This window comes from Anomaloglossus baeobatrachus, chromosome 4, assembly GCF_048569485.1.
Source record: "Anomaloglossus baeobatrachus isolate aAnoBae1 chromosome 4, aAnoBae1.hap1, whole genome shotgun sequence".
Lineage (NCBI taxonomy): Eukaryota > Metazoa > Chordata > Amphibia > Anura > Aromobatidae > Anomaloglossus > Anomaloglossus baeobatrachus.
In genome coordinates this window covers 96,409,939-96,432,969 of record NC_134356.1, presented here as the reverse complement: position 1 = coordinate 96,432,969, position 23,031 = coordinate 96,409,939, and the positions used below count along the sequence as shown (strand labels likewise).

The 23,031-nt window shown below is 44.3% G+C and overlaps 1 protein-coding gene and 1 pseudogene across 2 annotated transcripts in view; one reads left to right on the top strand and one right to left on the bottom strand.

Annotated features, from left to right (window-relative positions):
- Positions 1–4,241: 4,241 nt before the first annotated feature.
- LOC142302320 (RNA-binding protein FXR1-like) lies at positions 4,242–17,239 on the top strand (annotated as a pseudogene).
- A 1,671-nt stretch (positions 17,240–18,910) lies between these two features.
- The window catches only part of VDAC1 (voltage dependent anion channel 1), a 66,464-nt gene continuing 62,343 nt past the window's right edge, over positions 18,911–23,031 (bottom strand). For both annotated transcript variants that reach the window (XM_075344485.1, XM_075344486.1), the window contains exon 9: positions 18,911–19,826. In XM_075344485.1, the coding sequence (XP_075200600.1) occupies positions 19,735–19,826 (92 nt within the window). In that variant the 3' untranslated portion in view covers positions 18,911–19,734. The remainder of the gene's footprint in view (positions 19,827–23,031) is intronic.

The window sequence follows — 23,031 nt, the reverse complement described above, 5'->3', positions numbered from 1 at the left end:
GGGATGCATTCCTTTTACGCTGTGACTCGTCACATCCCTCACTATAGGCTGTGTGTGGGCTGCCTGCTGTGCATGCGCTGCCTGGGGGCCGGGCGGCGCATGCACGAGATGCGCCCCATTCAGCGGCATCACTCCGACACTACAGGACGTGGTTACGGCCTTCTGTACATACGCCGCCTGGGTCACCGGCGGCGCATGCGTGGGCTGCGTTCAACGTCTCTGATCTGATCTATGCGTCTCACAGCCAGGAAGTAGATTTTTGGGCGCGACGCCCATATACTATTTAAATGAGACACGGCTCACCACACATGTCACTCCCAGGCACCTCCAGACCCCCACACCAAGACGACCACCCACTAAGGTATGGATTTTTACAAGGATCACATAATGTTATTGAATATCGCTAGACTCCCGACCTACTATTTAATTTTACAACTCAGGTCACAGAGACTACAATAGAGGGTATCTCCTGCTGTTTGCTCCCAAGGGGTAAGCAACACCCCACATTTCCCCATTTGAATTTTTATAGTTGAATGTCTTTTTTCACCATATAACGGACACTTTCCACTATCATGTTTCTCTATTCCTATAATTAGGTGTTGATTTCTACATACCTTTCTGGGACTGCTTTCCCATAACCAGACAAGCAATCCCCTGCTTTGAAATAGGTGATAAATACAAGCTGGTACCCATTTATAAGTTGGTAATATGGCACTTGATCAGTCTAATGTTCTAATGGCATATATTGTTATATTGTATATTATAGACTGCAAACTGTACAGACTGGAGGCAACAGGTCACTTATTACCTAGGACATAATTATAGCCTCAGTCCTATCCAGGAAAAAAAGACCCAGGTGGTTCCACAAATCTCATTTTCTCAGGACCGATTGGTAAATACTATCATTTGGATATTACATTATATAATACCACCGGCTCATGTTCTTTCTTAGTTCTTTATTATGACTTTACATGTCATTTGTCATATAGTTCTGGAATAGAGTGGATAAGAGGATCATTCAAATCCTATATAGACATACGAGGATGTTAAGGTATCTATATCTGACAGTTGATGTCACACTATCCCACTCAGCCAGTAGTCACCAAATTACTCTTCACCTGAGTTTTTACTCCATGTATGTTACTTACCATCTTCTATCATCCTTTGACCCCAGGCTCCTTAGGAGTGGTGAACTTTAATTTAACGCAACAGACCGTTTTCATGTGATATACGCTTTTCTACAAACTCATTGAGGTTTGTTTTTCATATATTTATGTTTTGTTATATTCATGACTCCTCCCTGATGGTCATAAATACATAACTTTAATCTTTGTAAAACATGTTGTGTACATTTTTCCATTTTTTAACACATTTTCCACTAATATTGTGTTCACTTGTGTAAAAACTTTTTGTAATCCTTGTTTTTTCTCCACTATTAGTGGTACTGTATTACCATTATGATTGTATAATACACATTGTTTACTCATTGTAACCTTTTTCTTTATGCTGTTTCTGTACTTTATAGTTCTTGAAATAGGCCAGGGTTGTGGCCGAAACGTTGGACTGGAAAAAATACATTTAATTTTTTGACATCCTCACAAGAAAAAAAACAATAAAAATCCTCAAAAAATATATTATTGTCATCTATCTTATTAGTGTGCCGGATACATTCTATTTTCTAGAACCAGGTGCCAACAGGGCAGGACGGACTGGAATCAGGTGCCAACATGGCAGTATGGCCTGGAACCAGGTGCCAATAGGCCAGGACAGTAAGGATAGACAGGCAAAGTCACTAGCAAGGCTGAAACCTCCTGAGTAGCTGAGACAGATGGCGTGGCAGGAACTGGAACCAGGTGCCAACAGGGCAGGACAAACTGGAACCAGGTGCCAACAGGGCAGGATGGACTGGAACCAGGTACAGGCAGAACAGGACAAGGGAACCTGACAACTAGCTGGTTAGGGCACAGAACCATTAACTAACTAAACACTAGCATTGATAAGGCACCTCCCCTAGTGGGAGAGTGCCTTAAGTACTCAGTGCCTCTCAGTGACAGGCTGGGAGGCACTTCCAGGAAATGATGTGCTGGTCGTTTAAGAGAAGGGGAGCAGTGCATGCGCACGCCCTAGAAGCACTCCCGAAGGCCTTGTGCCGCGTCCACAGGCCCTGGGAGGGAGGAAGGAGAAGCAGTAAACACCCATGTGGAGGAGCACGGAGACGCCAAGCAGCTTTTTGAGAGCCGACCGCGGAGGTGAGTAAACGTGCGTCCCTTTGTGTAGGAGAGTGAGGGGTGCAGAGACGCCAGCGCTACAGCGGGCTCACCTTTTGAGCCCACATTAAAGGGAGGGAAGCGACCTAGGATGTATAGGTACAGTACATCCTAAGTCATAAAGGGGTTAAAAAAACATGAGGAGACAAACACATCCATGGAAAAAGTTATTACGTTTCGAGCACAACAACTTCATGCTATGATTAAGGATGAAGTAAAATGACACATAATATATTTAAATGAAAGCCAACCAATCACAGCAGTTAGAAGTTCAAGCAATAGAAATACATAACAGCAGGTGAAAATGTAATGTAATCACCTACAATTAGCATAGTCCTTGAGATACATAGTCGTTGTGAAGAAAAAAACAAACAAAAAACCCCCATAAACTAATAGATATAAAAAAGATCATTTCTGAAATTCATACTATTCAAGTACTTGGTATTTAAATTCAAAATCCAAAAGGTCTCCTGCACTAATAGGATGTTTTTTTTTTCATTTACTGCCCCTCTTTGGATATGTCACCTATTCCAAGGCAAAAAATCTGAAGTCTGAGATATTGCCTTTGTGAACAGATAAAAAGTGTTTTACAGCTCCGGAGTATGATCCATTGCTGTCTTTGATGTTAGTGAGGTTCTATCCTCCTTTTTGATTTGCGTACTGTGCAACCGATATACCTGACATTGCTAAATCGCAATTTTATTTCCACAATGGTAACAAAAGTTGTAACCATACAATTTGTTGTGCAGTTTCTTGTGAGTACGCCAATACCCCATATGTGGTGGAAAACTACTGTTTGAGCACATGGCAAGGCTCGGAAGGCAAGGAGCGCCATTTGGCTTTTTGATTGCAAAATTGGTTAGAATTGCTAACGGACGCCATGTTGTATTTTGAGAGCCCCTGATGTGCCTAAACAGTGGAAATTGCCACAACGGACCACATTTTGGAAACTAGACCCCTCAAGGTATTTATTTAGATATGTGGTAAGCACTTTGAACCCACAGGGAACTTTTGGAGATTACACCCATCTGGGAATTCATCTATGGGTATAGTGCCGATTTTGTATCTGCAAAACACCCATGAAGTCAAATGCAGTGAATATTGCAGAATTAAAAATTACAAATAAGTTCTTGTAGTGCCTAGAACATCGTATTAGTCCCTGGACATTTAGCCCAGCTTGTGCTTCTGGAAACACATACCTCATAAATTAAGTGGGGTTCCTCACTACAAGAATGCAAAATATGTGGACATTAACTGTGATTAACACATCATGGTGCTCAGAGAGGAGGGTTTTTTTGGATTTTGGAACGCAAAGTTTGTTGGATTTCTTTTTGGGGGGAGCCATAGCTCTTTTTCAGAGCCTTTGTGCTACCAATAACGTGGAAGCCACCTAAACGTCAATTAACATAATGGACCTGAGTGATCACCTATTTTTTTGTGGCTTGAGCTGAATGCTATTGGTAGCAAGTTGGGATATGAAACATTTTGGATCAGTGTACATTTGCCCTGTGCTCTATTTTGTGCACTTCCATTGGGGTTTCACTTCCATCTCCGAAATATGTGATTCAGTTAAAAACCCTGATGCATCCATTCACTAAGGAGGCAGCAGAATTACTCTGGACTCCGTGCCACTGAGCAACTGAATTCTGGACCATAGGTCGCATTAGAAGCTGAGTGCTCGATTGAACCTGCTGATAGGGCCAAGACTGAAGACATAGAGATTGACTGCTCAGAAGAATGAGAAACCCAAGGTCAATGGTGATGAGAAACCCAAATGCTCTGAGGCTCCGGCTAAACCTGAGGAGAGTGTAGCTCTAGAGGTGGAGCATTTGCTAAGAAAAGAAGAGGAAGTTGGTTGTGAAAGACCCAAAGAATGGTCCGGTGGCCATGAAAGTAAGAGAAATCATCTGGTCTTTCAGTGCACGGTGGATGTGCCCAAAGACTTGAGAGGAGCCTGTGCAAGTCAGACGGTGCATGAAAAACTCCATAGGAGCATTTAAAGTATCTTTTGCTGCAAAGGTTAATCGATTGTTGGTAGTTTTTGCAAGTGAAGCCACAGAAGTGGCTATCCTGAGTGACATACCCTTACAATGTGTTCCTATGAAGTGGATGATCATGTTAAAGAATAAAAAGCTGCCAGATGCATAAAGATTACGAAGCAGCTGACCGCAGTATTTCAGGAAGTCATGGTAATGAAAGAGAGTTAATTGGGCACGCCATACATAAACTCAGAAGCAACGTTCAGCAAGCTAGAAGAATCCCGGGTATCACAGCAATCAAATTCGAAGAAGATAAGGAAACATTTCAAATTTATGGAGAGATTATGGAAGCCGTGAAGAGAGCTCGGAATTTATTGGAACTTGTGGAAGATTTTATCCAGGTTCCCAGAAATCTTGTTGGGAAAGTGGTTGGAAAGAATGGAAAAATCATCTTGGAGTTCATGAATAAATTTGGAGTTGTGAGAATGAAAATTGCAATGTATATTGAAGCCAAGATACTCTGTGAAGTTGGTATGGATCAGTTTTTCATTGTGGGAATGAAAAAAAGTGTTGGAAATGTATGGGTTCCTAAAGAATATCATATTGCATACCTAGAAGAGGTGAAGCAAGTAAAATTGGAAGGACAGAAGATTGAGGAACAACTTTGTTAAGTTGGTATGAGGCGGTAACTGCTTTTGGGCTGTGGCCCAGAGAAAGAGAAGTGTGATGCATCTGAGGAATGTATTTCCTCGTATGTCAACAGTGAAAGGAGCTGAGGTCATAGAGGACCCAATTACACATCGGGCTATGGTACGAACTGTGAACTATTCAAGCTCGCTGAAACTAAATCCAAAAGAAGGGATAAATTGGGTGACTGGTCTCTAGTTTGTTATGGTGATATGAAAATGTGTCTACATAGAGAAAGCCAAGATGCTCTGAGAGAAGAGGCCATAGTAGGTCTGCAAAAAGAGAATGTGGAGGATCTAGATAGCCAAAAGGTGTGATGACTGAGTCAGAGAATTGCTTAACAAAAAGGGTTTAATGACATTGACTCATGTGTCTCAGGAGTGGGAAGATCAAATTCACCAGAGAAGTCTCTCTGGTTTGGTAACGAAAGGTGTCAAGACCCACGGCTTTGGGCAGAGGGGGGAAGTATGTGACATAGAAGAGGGTATGTATCTCAGTGGTGGTTTTCCTCTGGTATGTAAACCTAGAATGTCTATGCTGGTATCTGTATTGAACTGATTGAAATGATTTTTGTTAAGGCATTCAAAGGGCCAGCTTTACAGATAGTTGGAGAGATTGGTGGGTCTGGCTATCTACATACCTCTGCCCACGAGTGTGTCTCATGTTTTCAAAATGGTGTCTGTTTGTTTGAGAAATGGTCAATATGTTGAGGCTGCTATGCCTTTTGGGAGTAATCCCTGAGAGACGGGGATTAGCTTGTTCTGACCAGGAACAGATGCCTTACCGTATTTATGCAGAGGGCCTATGTTATTTTGTTGGAGAGCCGGTTGAGGTGGAAAAAAGAAACATGCTGGCACCCTAAAGAGAAAGTGCTCCTGTCTGCTACTTAAACAAGCATGCTGAGTGAATAACCCCATCACAGGGACATTAACTTTTATTACTCTGATCGTTTGTATAATCCATTGCAATGCACAAGCAGGGGTGACATCTTTATTAAATTGGTGAATTCTTGATGGCGAAAAGTACCACCTCATTAGTAGTTTTGTATGTGTCTCTAGAAGAGTGGCACTAGAAGAGTGTTGCTTTTAAGCTTTTTTTTACCACATTTCTTCTGAGATCTGTTGCTTAAGTTCCTTCTCCCAAGCAAGAATATAATTGTTTTTTTCAAATTTGGCATCTTTTATTATATGATGATATAGCTTAGTACTACTCCAGACTGCATTGTTGGTTGGGTTACAGAATAGGGGGTCTATAAGTTCAGGTAAAGGGTTCTTATTTTTAAGTAGATTACGCAGGGCTTCTCTAATAGATAATACAATTTTAAAATCAGTATCGGGAATTTTATATTTAGTTAGGAATTTAATGGAAATTTTTTTAATTTGGGTGTATTTATTTAATTTGTGTGATTTATGTGTTAGGTATTTCCAGGCTTGTATTGTTGCTGTTAGGGTGGGAGGATCAGGGAAAGTTAAAGAAGGGTTGGATATATGGGAGATAAAATTTTTAAGGGGACGATAATTATTAAATGAAAGTTCCAGATCCATCCAGGGAAATTAATATGCTTCTTTGATCCAATATTGACTTTGTTTAATTAAGTTGGTGATATAATACCCATAAAGGTCTGAAATTCCTATACCCCCCCCCCCCCACTCTTATGTTTGGTAATATATATTTAGAAATTCTTGCTCTTTTGTTTTTCCATATGAAATCATTTAGAATTTTTTGTAGGGGGTTAATAGTTTGGGGTGACATAGGTAGTGGGATGGATCGGAATAGGTAATGGATTTTAGGTAGGGTTATTAATTAGTTTAAATGTGAGTAATCTCCCCAGCCAAGATAGATCGTATTTTTGGGCATGCTTGGTCATTTTTTATTTTTTTTCCAATGATCTATTTATGTTGGTGCTAACCATAGTTTGAGGGTTTTTTTTAGTTATTTGTATTCCTAAATAATCTATGGATGAGTCTTCCCAAGTAAAGGAGGAGTGGGATTTGATAGAATTTGTAGTTGGGTGATCAAGATGGAATGATAGTAACTTAGATTTCTTTGGGTTTAATTTGTAATATATTTGTGAATATGTATCTAGGATCTACAAGTACAGTATGTCCTGCCTACAGTCAAGCATGGTGGTGGGAGTGTCATGGTTTGGGGCTGCATGAGTGCTGCCGGCTGTGGGGAGCTACAATTCATTGAGGGAACCATTAATGTCAACATGTACTGTGACATACTGCAGCAGAGCATTATCCCCTCCCTTCGTATTTCAACATGATATTCACCCCAAACACACCTCCAAGACAACTTCTGCTTGGCTAAACAAACTGAGTGTAAAGGTGTTAGATTTTCCACGCATGTCTCCAGATCTAATGCCTTTTCAGATTCTGTGGAGCATGCTCAAACTTAAGATGGAGGAGCACAAGGTCTCTTTCCACCAGTTCTGTGATGAAGCTCTAGTGAATGCTGTGCCAAAAAAAGTGTGTTAAGGCAGTGCTGGAAAATAATGCTTGTCTCACAAAATATTGACACTTTGGGAACAATTTGCCTATTGTCACTTAGGGGTGTACTCACTTTTGTTGCCAGCGGTTTAGACATTAATGGCTGTGTGTTGAGTTATTTAGAGGACACCAAATTTACACTGACTACTTTACACTATATCACTGTCATATCTTCAGTGTTGTCTATGTTTTTGTACTCTATACAGTAGAAGAAGCTATAACAAAGTATATTGGCCCCATGGCAGCCAAAAGGACACTTATTTGGCCTCATCTGGGTGAGTGGAGCCCATGGATACAGTTGCTATGTAAGATGAGAATTTTTCTGATTTACACACCAAGTGCAGATCACTAACGTGATGTGAAAAGGGCCCTAGATCGCTGGTGGGTGAGGGTAAGAGTAGCTGATATTGCTGCTTTTTTTCGGTCTGAATAAAAAAATTACTGTCATTTTTGTTTTATAAGACACACCCCAAATTTAGAGAAAAAAAAAGGTAAAAAAAAATGGGGTCCATCCTATAATCTAGTGGTGTCTTACTGGGGGAATGGCAGCAGCGGTGGTGGAGTGGGGTCACAGGAGGCAGGGGCGGTGGTGGAGTAGGCCAATGCGGTGGGGCGGGTGTCCCAAATGCTTGCTGCGGGCGCTGTGAGGCAGGGAAATACAGAAACTGTGGCAGTGCGGGCTTAAAAGAAATGGCGCCTGGAGTTGGCGCATGCGCAGATTGAGATCTTGTCTGCGCACGTGCCACCTCCGGGAACTATTTTCCACATCAATGAGCCGAGACGGCACATCCGCAGAATAGATCTTGAGGCAAGAGCTCTATCAACACACGCGTCATTATTTGATGCTCGCACCGCTGACATTTTCAGGATGGCCCCTACCTCACTACCCGCAGCAAGCACCAGCACAGCACCCACAGCATTGCCCCTGCCTCCTTTGACCATTCACCACAACTCCCGGTAAGCTACATTCGCCTTATAAGACTCACCCCTCATTTTCCTCCCACATTTTTAGAAGAAAAAGTGCGTCTTATAATCCGAAAAATACGGTAGGTTGGGTACTGAAAATTAACCTTGTGCGATTATACTTCCACAATAAGGTCAAGGAGAAGGTCTTTCAGCCCCCATTGATAATAACATGTTTTTAGGAAGCATCACTATAATCTTTTTTTACGCTGTTCTGGCTTCTGAACTACATTAGCTCAGATTCCTGACCTAGATACATTCTAAAAGCAAATATCTTTTGACTGTAAATGTGTCAGGTATTTGCATTTACTACGAAAACGCAAGTGCATGAAATCAATCTATATATGACAATGGGCTGTGTCTGGTATTCATAGCTAATTAGCAATAATGCAAAGTACAGATAGCTGTTCATTGGTATGTTAAAGCATGGAGGAGCCACACCCAGGTCATTACCAGCAATCACTGACGCACCTTTCTGTTGCATTTTTATTTCCAGTATGTCATTTACTTGGCTACAACTAATACAGTCACAGACGTTTATTTATGGTGGTAACTTCCCAAATTAGGGAAACCTTCTGGGTCAGATCTGCAGATATGTGTGGGGAATAATGTGGGCTCGCCGCTTGAGCCTGCGTTAAAGAGCCATATACGACCTATGCTGGCAGCCCCTTTGTATTCACTGACCAATGAATTCCTAGATGTGCTCGATGGAGACACGTCCGGTTATGCTGCAGCCATGGGAGCACGTTTAGACCACAAAGGCTGCTTACAGTAGTACGAGCAACATGTGGCCTGGAGTTTTCATGTTGAACAATGTCTCAAGGGACACTTTGGAGATAAGAGCCAAGACACAGATTCTTCCACCAAATGAAATGTAAAGCTCAGCTGGTAGTACACCTTAGGTTGGAGTCACACTTGCGTGTGACTCGTGCGAATATCGGATCGCACTGCCCGGACCGGCTGGCTTCTCTTCTGCCAGGATCGGCTCCGTTGTATGTATTTCTATGATGCTGACCTGCTCCTGTCAGTGCGATCCGATACTCTCACGAGTCATACACAAGTGTGACCCCAGCCTTAAATGAAGACTAGAGGGGTCCGGCTACCATACAATATGCCCCCCCCACGCACACCATAATCTTAGGTGGAGGGGCCGGTGTGACAAATCATATCAAAGGTAACGCTGAGCTGTTAGTGCACCTGGAATGAAGATTACAGCGGTCCGGCTACTGTATATTATGCCACTCGAGACCATAACCCTAGGATTAGTGTGACATTTTCTCATGAAGGCCTCTTCATGCATTTGTGTGTAGACTGGATGTTGCATACCAAGCCTAATGTGTGAAACATTTTAACTTGCAGTACAGAATGAATCAATAGTGGCATCAGTGGGGCGGCCACGTCACTAAAGTGTCCCAGGATCCATTTCTCAACATGACAACGCAAGGCGGCATGTTGCTTGTACTACAGTGAGCATCTATAAAAGGGTTATCTAGGCTTGAGGTGCAAGTCTGCAGTCACTGTGTGTGACTGCAGATTTTGTGAATCCACACAGTATGTGCCGTCAGCATACTCCGATGCAGGGAGCGGGTGGTTATGTGACCACAAGTATGCGATTTGCATACTTCTGGCCACATTCCGACTAGCCGGGTCTGGCCTTGCTCAATTCACTTGTACTGAGTGGGCACGTCTAGTCGGTATGTGACCACATAAATGCAAATCCCTTCATTGTGGTCACAAGCTCGCCTGCTTCCAGCACTGGTACTGGAAAATCCTGACAGTGCACACACTGTAAGGATTCACAAGTCTGCAGTCACAGAGTGACTGCAGACTTGCACCCAAAGCCTGGACAACCCCTTTATGGCTGCTCACAGTAGCCCATGCAACATGTGATACATTTAATGGCCTAACATGCTACCATGGCCTGCAGTCCATGGACTTGTCTCACACCAAGGACATCTGGAAAGACAGGAGCTGCCAGCAGTGGATCTTCATGATTTGCGAAGGTGCATTCAGTGGCAGAACCTTCCTCGGACAACCATTAATAACGTCAGTGACAGCGGCTGAGGCTGTTCGTGCTGGGATATCTCCATGTGGCGCAGATTCCAGACTGAAGAAATTGAGAGGTTTACAAAATTTTATTTCCATATTTTTATTTTCATATTATTAACATGTCATTTCATCCTATGATTTTCATAATTTTTCCATCTTAGTGTTGCAATTTCAATGTTGAGGATTGTTTAGTGAGTAGGTGTGCCTGTGAATAAAGTGCATAGTGCAATGTCCACACTATATAACTATATACAACATAATACTATATACACAAGTTCACACTATAAAGTATAGTAAAGCATATATAGGACATGGGATGTGCCGAGGCCCTGCCGTATACATCATTTACGAAAAACTGAGCCTATACCGCATGTACATCACAAAGGAGACAGACTCTAGTGGCTGTATGTATCACATAAGAGACCGACTCTGATGGCTGTGTATGTATAATATAGAGGATAAAGGCTGCTGAGTGCATACATATCATATAGTGGATACAGGATGCTGGCTACATGTATATATATAGAAAAAAAGGAGCCAGCACGATCTGAAATTGGCATGCATCATATAAAGTGAAAATTCACAGATTTATTCCAACTGTACTATAATAAAAATAAAAAAATAAAAAAATGAGATTTTTAGCAAATAATTGATCAATTTTTTGAGCCACCCCTGCCAACGTCACGGCAAATCTCAATAGGGGGGTCCTACTCTATATTCTGTATTTCATGTGCCATGCGGCCTCCTAGATAAAGTTAAAAGCAGAACCATAATGGAGCACACATACCTGTAACCTGTATATAGCCGCTTCCATGTTGCAAAAAAGGCAATTGTGGATAGAGACCAGCCCAGGTCCCAGCATGTGGAGCAAGCTCTACACATACCAGGACTATATCAGAACTGACCCTCCCAGTGCCACACAGCAACCATTGATAAAGGCGGACCAGATCCAAGTATGGTGCTTAATTAGCAATGCCTGTGGAAAGGGTGAGGCAACTGAATGTGAACAGCTACCAACAGGAGGAATATATTGCAAACCAAGATCAGGCGTACATAGCATGGTGGTGACCGGCCACCAGAATTTGTAGCATAACTACAACCAAGCAGAGAGAGGGGAGCCAGCACGATCTTAAAATGGCAGGCATCATATAAAAAGTGCAAATTCACAGAATTATTCCAACTGTACTGTAATATAAATGAGATTTTTAGCAAATAATTGATCAATTCTTTGAGCCACCCCTGCCAACGTCACGGCAAATCTCAATAGGGGGGTCCTACACTATATTCTGTATTTCATGTGCCATGCGGCCCCCTAGATAAAGTGCTATGCTAGTGCCATGCTATGCACGCCTGATCTTGGTTTGCAATATATTCCTCCTGTTGGTAGCTGTACACATTCAGTTGCCTCACCCTTTCCACAGGCATTGGTAATTAAGCACCATACTTGGATCTGGTCCGCCTTTATCAATGGTTGCTGTCTGGCACTGGGAGGGTCAGTTCTGATATAGTCCTGTTATGTGTAGAGCTTGCTCCACATGCTGGGACCTGGGCTGGCCTCTATCCACAATTGTCTCTTTTGCAACATAGAAGCGGTTATATATACAGGTTACAGGTATGTGTGCTCCATTATGGTTCTGCTTTTAACTTTATCTAGGAGGCCGCATGGCACATGAAATACAGAATATAGAGTAGGACCCCCCAATTGAGATTTGCCGTGACGTTGGCAGGGGTGGCTCAAAGAATTGATCAATTATTTGCTAAAAATCTCATTTATATTACAGTACAGTTGGAATAAATCTGTGAATTTGCACTTTTTATATGATGCATGCCATTTTCAGATCGTGCTGGCTCCCCTCTCTCTACATGTATATATAGTATAGAGGACAAAGGCTGCTGGCTGCCTACATATAATATAAAGGATACAGGCTGTGCATACAGTCTGCTGACTGATTATATATATAATACAGAGGATGCTGGCTGCGTATATGATACAAAGAATACAGGCTGCTGGATGAGTATATATAAAATATAGGATACAGGCTGATAGCTGTATATACTGTATAATATAGAGGACACAGGCTGCTGGCTGCATACATATAATATAGAGGATACAGGCTGTGTATACAGTCTGCTGACTGATAATATATACATAATATAGAGGACACTGGCTGTGTATATGATACAGAGAATACAGGCTGCTGGATGAGTACCGTATATATAAAATATAGGATACAGGCTGATGGCTGTATATACTGTATAATATAGAGGATACAGGCTTATGGCTGTGTAAATAGAATATACAGCGGGCTGCTGTGTGTATATATTATAGAGGATACAGGCTGCTGGCTGTATATAAAAAATAGGGAGTACAGGCTGTTTATATAATAGAGAGGATACAAGCTACATATAGTATATACAGATCCACACTATATACATATGGTAAGCACACACATACATTAATACAGGATATATTGTAGACATGCATATACTGTTTGGCGCTGTGTATGAGCCAGAAGACAGATACACACAGATTATGCTCACCAGGCACAGGCAGCTCCAACACTGAAGGCTTCTAGGCAGAAGATTCAAATGTAGCCCTGGTGCACTTGGTGGTATTGGAGGATCCTCTCTCCTTGCGGCAACATAATTTTGCTTACGGTATGGTCCAGCTTGTACTGCAGATGGCGGCCTCTTTAGTACAAACCACATAAATTGAAAAAAACAAAACAAAACGGACAGTGCATCGAGGTTTTAAGGACTGTCCATAAATTTATGAATGGTTGGCAACCCAGATAGCATATCAGTTTTTCGGCAACACATGTGCTTGACGATTCATTGGAGAAATGCTGTTCACGTAGACAGATAATCAGGAAAGTGCTCGTTCCCAATAATCATCCTTCATAAATGGGCCTTAAAGGTGATGTCTAGGCTAAGGCTACAAGTCTGCAGCCTCTCATTGCGCACTATGAGGACTCTTCAGGAGGTTATATGAGCAAAAATATGTGGTTTGCCTACATGCGGTCATGTACCGACCAGATGGGCGCAGCCTCGCTCAACGCAACTGTATTGAGCAAGGCCTGATAAAGTCTAGTTGGAATGTGGCCAGAAGTATACAGATCACAGAGAAGCTTGCTGTGCCCACAATGTGAGGATTCACAAGTCTGCAGTCATATAAAGTGACTGCAGATTTGTAATCGGAGGCCAGACAAATCTTTTAGCTGTGCAGTGATTTGTTTCACATTCCTCTGCAAAGGAAGGTCAGAGAAGGTCAATCTTGATATTCATATGTCGATTTGAACCCATGTAAAACTGAATGCAGATTTAGGCCGTGCACTGAAAATCTGCAATAAACTGCAGTACAGTTTAGCAAACCCTAATCACATTCATCTGCAAAATCCACACCAATTTGAGAGCATATCTGACCTGAAATTTAGGATATGTCTGCAGGAGAATAATCCGTTGGGGCAAAAACCATTACAGATTTTGTTGCAGAAACGCGGACGGAATCGTGTAACAAGAATCTTTCACCAGAGAATGGCCAATAACAGACGTACCTTAAAATTAATATAAAGCTCCACAGGGAAAGAGAGTAGGGAAAAAAGAGTGATCAGGCAGTACTGCTTATATTTAGGTACACACTGTTCTTTCACTGCATTAACTGCACATGGCTGGGTATGGTATCTTTCTTTCCTTCAGGACTGTGCCCCAACGTGCGTTTCACTGTTTAAGCAGGCTTATTTGGCAGCTAAAGCGGGCTTTACACGCTACGAGATCGCTACAGAAATCTCGTTGGGGTCACGGATTTTGTGACGCACATGCAGCCGCTGTAGCAATCTCGTTGTGTGTGACTCCTAGGAGTGATTTTGGATCATTGCAAAAACATCCAAAATCGCTCCTCGTTGACATGGGGGTCCATTCTCAAATATCGCTGCTGTCGCGTGGACGAAGTTGATCCTCGTCCCTGCGGCAGCACACATCACTACATGTGACGCCGCAGGAACGAGGAACCTCTGCTTACCTGCCACACGCCAGCAATGAGGAAGGAGGTGGGCGGGATGTTCGTCCCGCTCATCTCCGCCCCTCAGCTTTGATTGGCCGGACGCTTAGTGACGCCGAACGCACCTCCCCCTTGAGGGAGGGATTGTTCGGCAGTCACAGCGACGACGACAACCAGGTAAGTGCGTGTGACGCTGCCGTAGCGATAATGTTCGCTGCGGCAGCGATCACCAAATATCGGCATAACGATAGGGGCGGGTGCTATCACGCTCGCTATCGCTAGCATCGGCTAGCGATGTCACAGCGTGTAAAGCCCGCTTTACACTATAAATTATTTGGCAGCTAGAAGAAGCCAGTAAAACTGGTGAAATGCGCATTGTTGCTCACTCCCATAATATTTTTATCTTATTAATACACATGTAAAAAAATTGTTGCAATACAGATCTATTTTAATATAGTTAAGTAACAGTCATTTCTTTTTACATTTATGTTTTTACAAGACTTGCTATTATTGGTCGGATGACCTGTTGGCTTTATACAATAAAATGGCGTCTGGTTCCCCCTCAGCTGTGAACTGGATAACTAAGGGTGATTGCCCAGTTCATAGCTGGTTCAAGAAAAAGAATAATTTCACTGCACTGATTGATTGTAATGCAAAAAAAATCAAATTTATTGAAGCGACTGTGAAGTCATTCGACGTTTCGACCCCACCTGGGTCTTCGTCAAGAGTTGCTTAAAGATGGGTGCCTGGGATATGGAAGTTGAGTGAATTAAAGTGTTGGAAAATAATACCTTGAGGATAAAGGTCCTGGGTTTAGCCGGCGCAGCAGCGCTGTGGCTGGTGATATGGTGTATCCTGTTCATAGCTGGGCAGCCACAGTGTAGGAAATGCCGCAGAACACTGACTGCAGTCTCCAATGGCCTGGGGCTGCTGTATTCCCAGTAAGTGTTGTGCTCAAACACGTAGACACCAACAAATAAAAATGGCAGCCCCCATTGACTGCAAAAAAAAGGTTAAAATATTACATTTCATTTACCGTATTTTTCGCTTTATAAGACGCACCTGATTATAAGACGCACCCCCAAATTTGGTGAAGGAAAAGAGAATTTTTTTAATGTTAAATGGGGTCCATCTTATAATGTCAGTGTCCGTCTAACAAATCATATAGAGTATATGTCCCTCATAGCCCCCCCATCCTAAAATTAGCCCCCTTAATCTGGATATGGCCCCCTTATATTGAATATAGCCCCCTTGTACTGGCACACGTTCCCCTGTGCTGGCTATGGCCCCCTATGGATTGCACACGTTCCCTGTGCTGCCTATGGCCCCCTATGGATTGCACACGTCCCTCTGTGCTGCTTATGGCCCCCTATGGATTGCACACGTCCCTCTGTGCTGCCTGTGGCCCCCTATGGATTGCACACATTCCCCTGTGCTGCCTATGGCCCCCTATGGATTGCACACGTTCCCCTGTGCTGCCTATGGCCCCCCTATGGATTTCACACGTTCCCCTGTGCTGCCTATGGCCCCCCTATGGATTGCACACATTCCCCTTTGCTGCCTATGGCCCCCTATGGATTGCATACGTTCCCCTGTGCTGCCTATGGCCCCCTATGGATTGCACACGTTCCCCTGTGTTAGATATCGCCCCCATGCTGCTGCCCATAGTAAAATAAAACACTCTTTCCTTACCTCCCGCAGCGTTGATCTCCCTCCTGTCTCCCTCCGTGCTTCTGTTCCGCCACTTCCTGGTTCTTGGTACCGGTCATGTGATCGGCACAGCAGAGTGAGATCATCGCTGCGTGCCTGCCTGATCACAGTGGAAGCAGGGACACAGGGGAGAAACGCTGGAGGGGGTAAGTAAAGCTTTTTTATTTTAGGATGAGCAGCAGTATGGGGGCCATATCTAACACAGGGGGCGCAAGCTCATATAATATGCATCGCTCCCCCAGCCCGTCACTGTGGTGCGGTTTCAGCACCACGGTGATGGACAGCAGCTGTGCATATTATATGAGCGGGAGCAGGAGATCTAACGCTGCCGCCCGCAGCGTTCACCTGCACCCAGCAGCCTTCCAGAGCTGCTGCCCACCTCCCCCGGACCCTGCAGTGTGTATATATATACCCCCCCTCCCCCCGTATATTCGGCTTATAAGACGCACCCCCTACTTTCCCCCAAAATTTGGGGGAACAAAAGTGCGTCTTATAAAGCTCAAAATACGGTATATTGAAAATAATATCAAAAAATATTACAAAAAAAAAAAAAATGTGATCCCTTTTAAAGGGTCAATAATTACTTTTAGGTTTGATACTTCCAATAGGTGGCACTGGAGTTCCAATCTGCTCTAAAGAGGTTATTGGCATATTTCATTCTAAACAAATTTTTTAAACTTTTTGGTGCCAATTTTTTTTTTTATGCAACTATTACCATAAAAAATATCCTAAAAAAACAGAAAATAGATCAGTTTGATGTTTACTATTTCCTGTATCCTAGGATGGACATACACAGTAGATGCCCGTGAGCTAAATGCCCATCCAGCCAACAGCTCTCTCTTTCTACCAGTACAAATACACATCCGACCAAGCGTGTGTTCTGTATGGGAAGGGGAAAATAAGCTGCAGATGATGACCTACCTTCCCTGAGAACAAAAAGATTCAGCAAGGTTAACCCCTTCATGACTGGGCCTTGATGACCAGAGGAACAAAAATTACATTATAAGCTGGATTTACATTTTTGTTTCTTAGTCTACTTTTATTAATATATTGTTTTACTTATTCAGTTTCTTTTTCTTTTTTTTAGGGTTGTGATACATACAGCAGGTCTTTGTAATTTATCCAAATTAGAGTGGCCATTTTTTATTTTGTAATTCCTCTGTAGTAATAAATGAGCAGAAGCAAGGTATAAAAACTCACCTTTTTGTTTTTTTATATTCTTTTTGGGTCATTGGTTTAATCTACCAATTATGGCTGAATGTGTTATAGCAGCACTTGTGCTAAGCTATATACCGTATATACTCGAGTATAAGCCATCCCGAAAATAAGCCAAGGCACCTAATTTTACCACAAAAAATCTGGGAAAACTGATAGACTTGAGTATAAGCCTAGGGTGGGAAATGCAACAGCTATTGGGAAATTTAAAAAATAAAAATAGATACCAATAAAATGTAATGTGCCCCATCCTTGTCCCCTGTAGTAATGTGCCCCAACCTTGTACCCTGTAATAATGTGCCCCATCATTGTCCCCTGTAGTAGTGTGCCTCAACCTTGTCCCCTATAGTAATGTGCCCATCCTTGTGCCCTGTAGTAATGTGCCCATCCTTGTGCCCTGTAGTAATGTGCCCATCATTGTGCCCTGTAGTAATGTGTCCAATCTTGTGCCCTGTAGTAATGTGCCTAATCTTGTGCCCTGTAGTAATGTGCCCAACCTTGTGCCCTGTAGTAATGTGCCCAACCTTGTGCCCTGTAGTAATATGACCAATCTTGTGCCCTGTAGTAATGTGCCCATCATTGTGCCCTGTAGTAATGTGCCCATCCATTAGTAGTGTCCTCATACTGGTCCCCTTCTTGTCCCCCTATTATACTGTTGCTCACATACACACACAAATAATTCTTCTCACCTGTCCTCTGTTCCCTAGGTGTCCTCTTACCTGCTTCCTGCGGACTGTAGGCACAGAGACTGCTCGATGATCATGGCAGGTGCAGGGGGCTGCTGTCAGCGCTTTATTTACTTCAGTTGAATTATTTGCGGCGCCGCAAATTATTTAACTGAAATATAGTAGTGACATAAACCTCGGCCCAGTGTACCGCGCAAGATCATCGAGGGGTTTATGTGTCAGCGGTGCGCAAGAAGCAGGTAAGAGGACACGGAGTAGAAGCCAAGGGGAGCTTTTTCAGCATAAACAAATGTGCTGAAAATGTTGGCTTATACACGAGTATATATAGTACTACTACTGTAGCTAGGGCAGCACGGTGGCTATGTGGTTAGCACTGTAGTCTTGCAGTGCTGGGGTCCTGGGTTCAAATCCCACCAAGAACAACACCTGCAAGGAGTTTGTATGTTCTCCCCGTGTTTGTGTGGGTTTCCTCCCACACTCCAAAGACATACAGATAGGGAATTTATGTTGTGAGCCCAAATTGGGACAGTGTTGCCAATGTATGTAAAGTGCTGTGGAATAAATAGAGCTATATAAGTGAATAAATATTATATTATTACTACTGTAATACTCCAGTTCTGTTACTCGCCAGCGCTGTCACTCAAGGAGGAGAGCCCACCCTGCCAGAAACAGGAAGTAAGGAGACATCGGCGCTGTGAGCTGCTCAAGAGACATCTTGAAAGTAATTTACTAAGAGATTTTTCTGTAATTTTCAGTAATCCCACTCAACAAAGCTCGGGTCAATGTCTCTTCTTATTCAGCCGTTAACATAAAACAGTACACTGCAGTTATCATGACAGCAAAAAATACACTCATCACACCAATGTCATATTTGGGATTTATTTGAGTGGATGTTGCATACAGCATATAGGGGGAGTCTAGTTTCACAAAATGGAAGACACTACATGGATCGGTTGCTAAAAAAAAGCAAAAATGGAAAAAATGGTGCCGGAAATAAACGTAGTAAAAGTCTTTTGAACAGTGGATACTTGGGACATCACTGTGAGAACTTGAGGAACAATGTCTCTTCCCTTGCATATGGCTCTTTCAAGCTTTCCTGTAGTAGTGTCAAGGAAGGGAAACACAATGTGCAAAAATGTAAGACACAAAAATACCTTAAGATGGTCTATGGACAACATTTGTAACGTCAGACGACTGCCATATAAGACTAGAACAGTCCGTGAAATACTTGTGAAGTTTCTCGTTGTGACATTGGATGGTTGATCACAACTTAAAATCCCTTTTCCCAATGTAGGAACCTGATGACGCTACGCTGAGATACAGAATTGAATAATCTAAAATATATTATAGTGTTTTTATCTTTCAATATAATTTTAGAACTACTCTGGTATAAAAGGCAAACAACACCTTCCAGTCTAACAAGCATGGTAGAAATGAGCAGCTATGAAGTATTTCATACTTTTCCTGGGAGTAGCAAAATCTGCTCCCTAAAGTGTATTCCTCTGTCTGGCAATCCATAGCAATAACACTTGAAAGCAGAGTGACTCTCGTTTTCCCTTTGGAAACACTTGTCATTGACACAGAAGGTTGTTTGCATCCAGGACACAGGACATTACAAAGGTACACTAGATTCTTAGGATATCTATGCTGCAGAACATCGGACAACAATCTGGTGTGGAGTGAGATCGGTTATGCTTCGAATTCTAGTCCTACGCCCATCTTGTGACCTCCGCCATTGATGTTCTTGCCATCGAGCAGCGTGGAAAGTGTTAATTTGATACCTGTAAAAAAAAAAATATACATTTATTATTTCTAGATCCATTATCTCGGTAAGTAAAGGATCCACCTTCTAATGTACATACCATACACATTATGTAAATCTGTGCACAACTAACCTGGAAATAGCAATGGATTGCATAACCTGTACTGCCTGTGTGCACATAATGACTCCTAGGCAAACATCCAGAAATGTACTATAGCTACACAGCTGTCAAGACTAAGCCATATCTCATGCCATGGTAGACATGCCAGCACCATCAGGTTTGGTTGACAGTAATGTGTATGCGGGCCCTGACCAACTGACTGTTGGAGGAGTTAAAGGGAACCTGTCACCAGATTTGGGGCCTATAAGCTGCAGCCCCACCAGTGGGTTCTTACATACAGCATTCTAACATGCTGTGTATAAGAGCCCAGGCCGTTGTGTAGAACGTAAAAATGACTTTATAATACTCACCTAAACGGTCGCTGCGGTGGAGCTGGCGCCTCCGTTCTCCGGGTGCAGCGCCTCCTCTTTCAGCCATCTTTGCCCGCCTTCTTCTGAAGTCGGGGTGCATGATGCATCCTACGTCATCCACACTCGCCGGCATTGTGGTCCAGCGCAGACACACTTTGATCTTAGAGCAGAAAGTATTGTACTGCGCTTGCGAGGGACCGGCAAGTGTGTAGGACGTGGAAAGAGTCATGCACACAGGCTTCAGAAGGATGACGAAGATGGCCGAAAGAGGAGGCACCGGCACCAGGGAACGGAGAAGCCTATATGACCCAACTCCACAGCAGCGACCGTTTAGGTCAGGGGTGGGGAACCTTTTTTCTGCCAGGGGCCATTTGGAAATTTCTACCAACCTTCGGGGGCCGCACAAAACTATCAACTTGAAAATTACCCTAATATATTTGGTCAAACAATTAACTCACTGTGGCGGCTGGAGCTTCTACTCTTTGGTGCAGCTGTAATATTAGGTGATGTTGATCTTGTTGCATTTCCAGATTTGAGTTGGCTGGGACTGCTGTATATACATCACAGGGGACGGTTGGGAGAAATATAGATCACTGGGGAGGCTGGGGGCATAGACATCACTGGGGGGTACATACATCATTGATGGGGAGCACAGACATAGCTGGGGGGGCATAAACATTGCTGGGGAGGGCTGGGAGGAATATATATCACTAGGTAAGCAGCAGGGCATAGACGTCACTGGGGGTACATACTTCACTGGGGGTATATACACATCACTGGGTTGCACAGACATAGCTGGGGGGCACAAACGTTGCTGGGGTTATATACATAGCCAAGGGCAGACAGTCTTGGGTGATGCCAGAGGGACATAGACAGCCCTGGGGGCACAGAGAATGATGGGAGAGGCTGGAGGCACAGACAAACCTGGGGGATGCTTGGCGGGCACAGATGGCACAGAGAAGGATGGGAGAGGCTGAAGGCACAGACAGACCTGGGACAGGCTCGGGGCACAGAGATCACTGGGGAGACTGGGGAGGGGGCACAGAGATGACTGGGGATTGCAGAGGGCCACCGCCGCCGGGCACAGGTAGCTGCCGCCGGGTACAGGGAGCCATTGCCGGGCACAGGGAGCTGCTGCCGCCGCCTGGCACAGGGAGCTGCTGCCGCCGCCTGGCACAGGGAGCTGCTGCCGCCGCCTGGCACAGGGAGCTGCTGCCGCCGCCTGGCACAGGGAGCTGCTGCCGCCGCCTGGCACAGGGAGCTGCCGCCGCCTGGCACAGGGAGCCGCCGTCGAAGCCGGGAGAGCAGCCGCTGCCGGACACAGAGAGAGCCGCCGTAGCCACCGGGTACAGGGAGCCGCCGCCAGGTACAGGGAGCCGCCGCCGCCGGGCACAGGGAGCTGCCGCCACAGCCGGGAGAGCAGCCGCCACCGGGCACAGGGAGCCGCTGTCGAAGCCGGGAGAGCAGTCGCTGCCGGACACAAGGAGAGCCGCCGCAGTCGCCGGGTACAGGGAGCCGCCGCCAGGTACAAGGAGCCGCCACCGCCGGACACAGGGAGAGCCGCCGCAGCCAGGAGAGCAGCTGCTGCCTGACACAGGGAGAGCCGCCGGGTACAGGGAGCCGCCGCCAGGTACAAGGAGCCGCCACCGCCGGGCACAGGGAGAGCCGCCGGGTGCAGGGAGCCACCGCCAGGTACAAGGAGCCGCCGGGCACAAAGCGCTGCCCGGCACAGTAAGACCTGGGGGATGATTGGCAGTCAATCCTCTTGTTTGATTGTAGGGCACCTCACGCCGACCCCACCTACAAAGCACGTCCTCACGTAGGCAGTGCCAGCATGGGGACGTAGTCTTTCAGGTATAGGAAATGCAGCGTTCAGCATTGAACGCGCTGTGTGGGGTTTTAAAGGGCCAGCAGCCAGCAAGATGCGGCTGCCGCTCCAGCACTGCAGTCCCCCGGAATCAGCCCGGGGGCCGCAGAAAAAGTCGTCGCGGGCCGCATACGGCCCGCGGGCCAGAGGTTCCCCACCCCTGGTTTAGGTGAATATCATTAAGTGATTTTTACGTTCTACACAGAGGCATGGGCTCTTATGTACAGCATGTTAGAAAGCTGTATAGCCCAGTGGTGGTAGCTGTAGATTATAGGCCCCAAATCTGCTGACAGGTTCCCTTTAAAGGGAATCTGTCAGCAGGTTTTTGTTATGTAATTGAGTAAAGCATGCTGTATGGGTTAAAAAAAACAAAACAAAAAGAAAAATCAACTCTGCCTCTCTTATCAGACTCCATGCTGCTGTTTACTTATTACAAGCTTAATCACATAGTGATTATCATTGCTGTGACTAGCTGGCTTGTGCCATGTTGTCCTACACGCCCCCCTGCTATGATTGAGACTTCAATGCTAATGAACAATCTCTATAGAGAGCCTGGTGTGTGCAGGACAGCTCTCAGTTTTGCTGCTTTTCTAAATCTAAAACATCTGATCATATCAGAAAGGCTGCAGCCAGTAATCTAAATGATACATGGTTGGATTCAGAGTCTCTTTGCCTAAATCATGCTGCTCTCAGATGACATAGCAAAAAGCAAAAACCTGCTGACCGATTCCATTTAAAGACAATTTCCTATCTCTTTGGTGTCCCTGAAATAATTCACCAATGGAAATGTGTGGCAGCAGCTCTCTCACAAGTAACATAGGAACAATCAGCAGAGCAAACACTTCTGTGTATAGGAGAACTGGGAGAGATAGCTGCTGGCAGAACA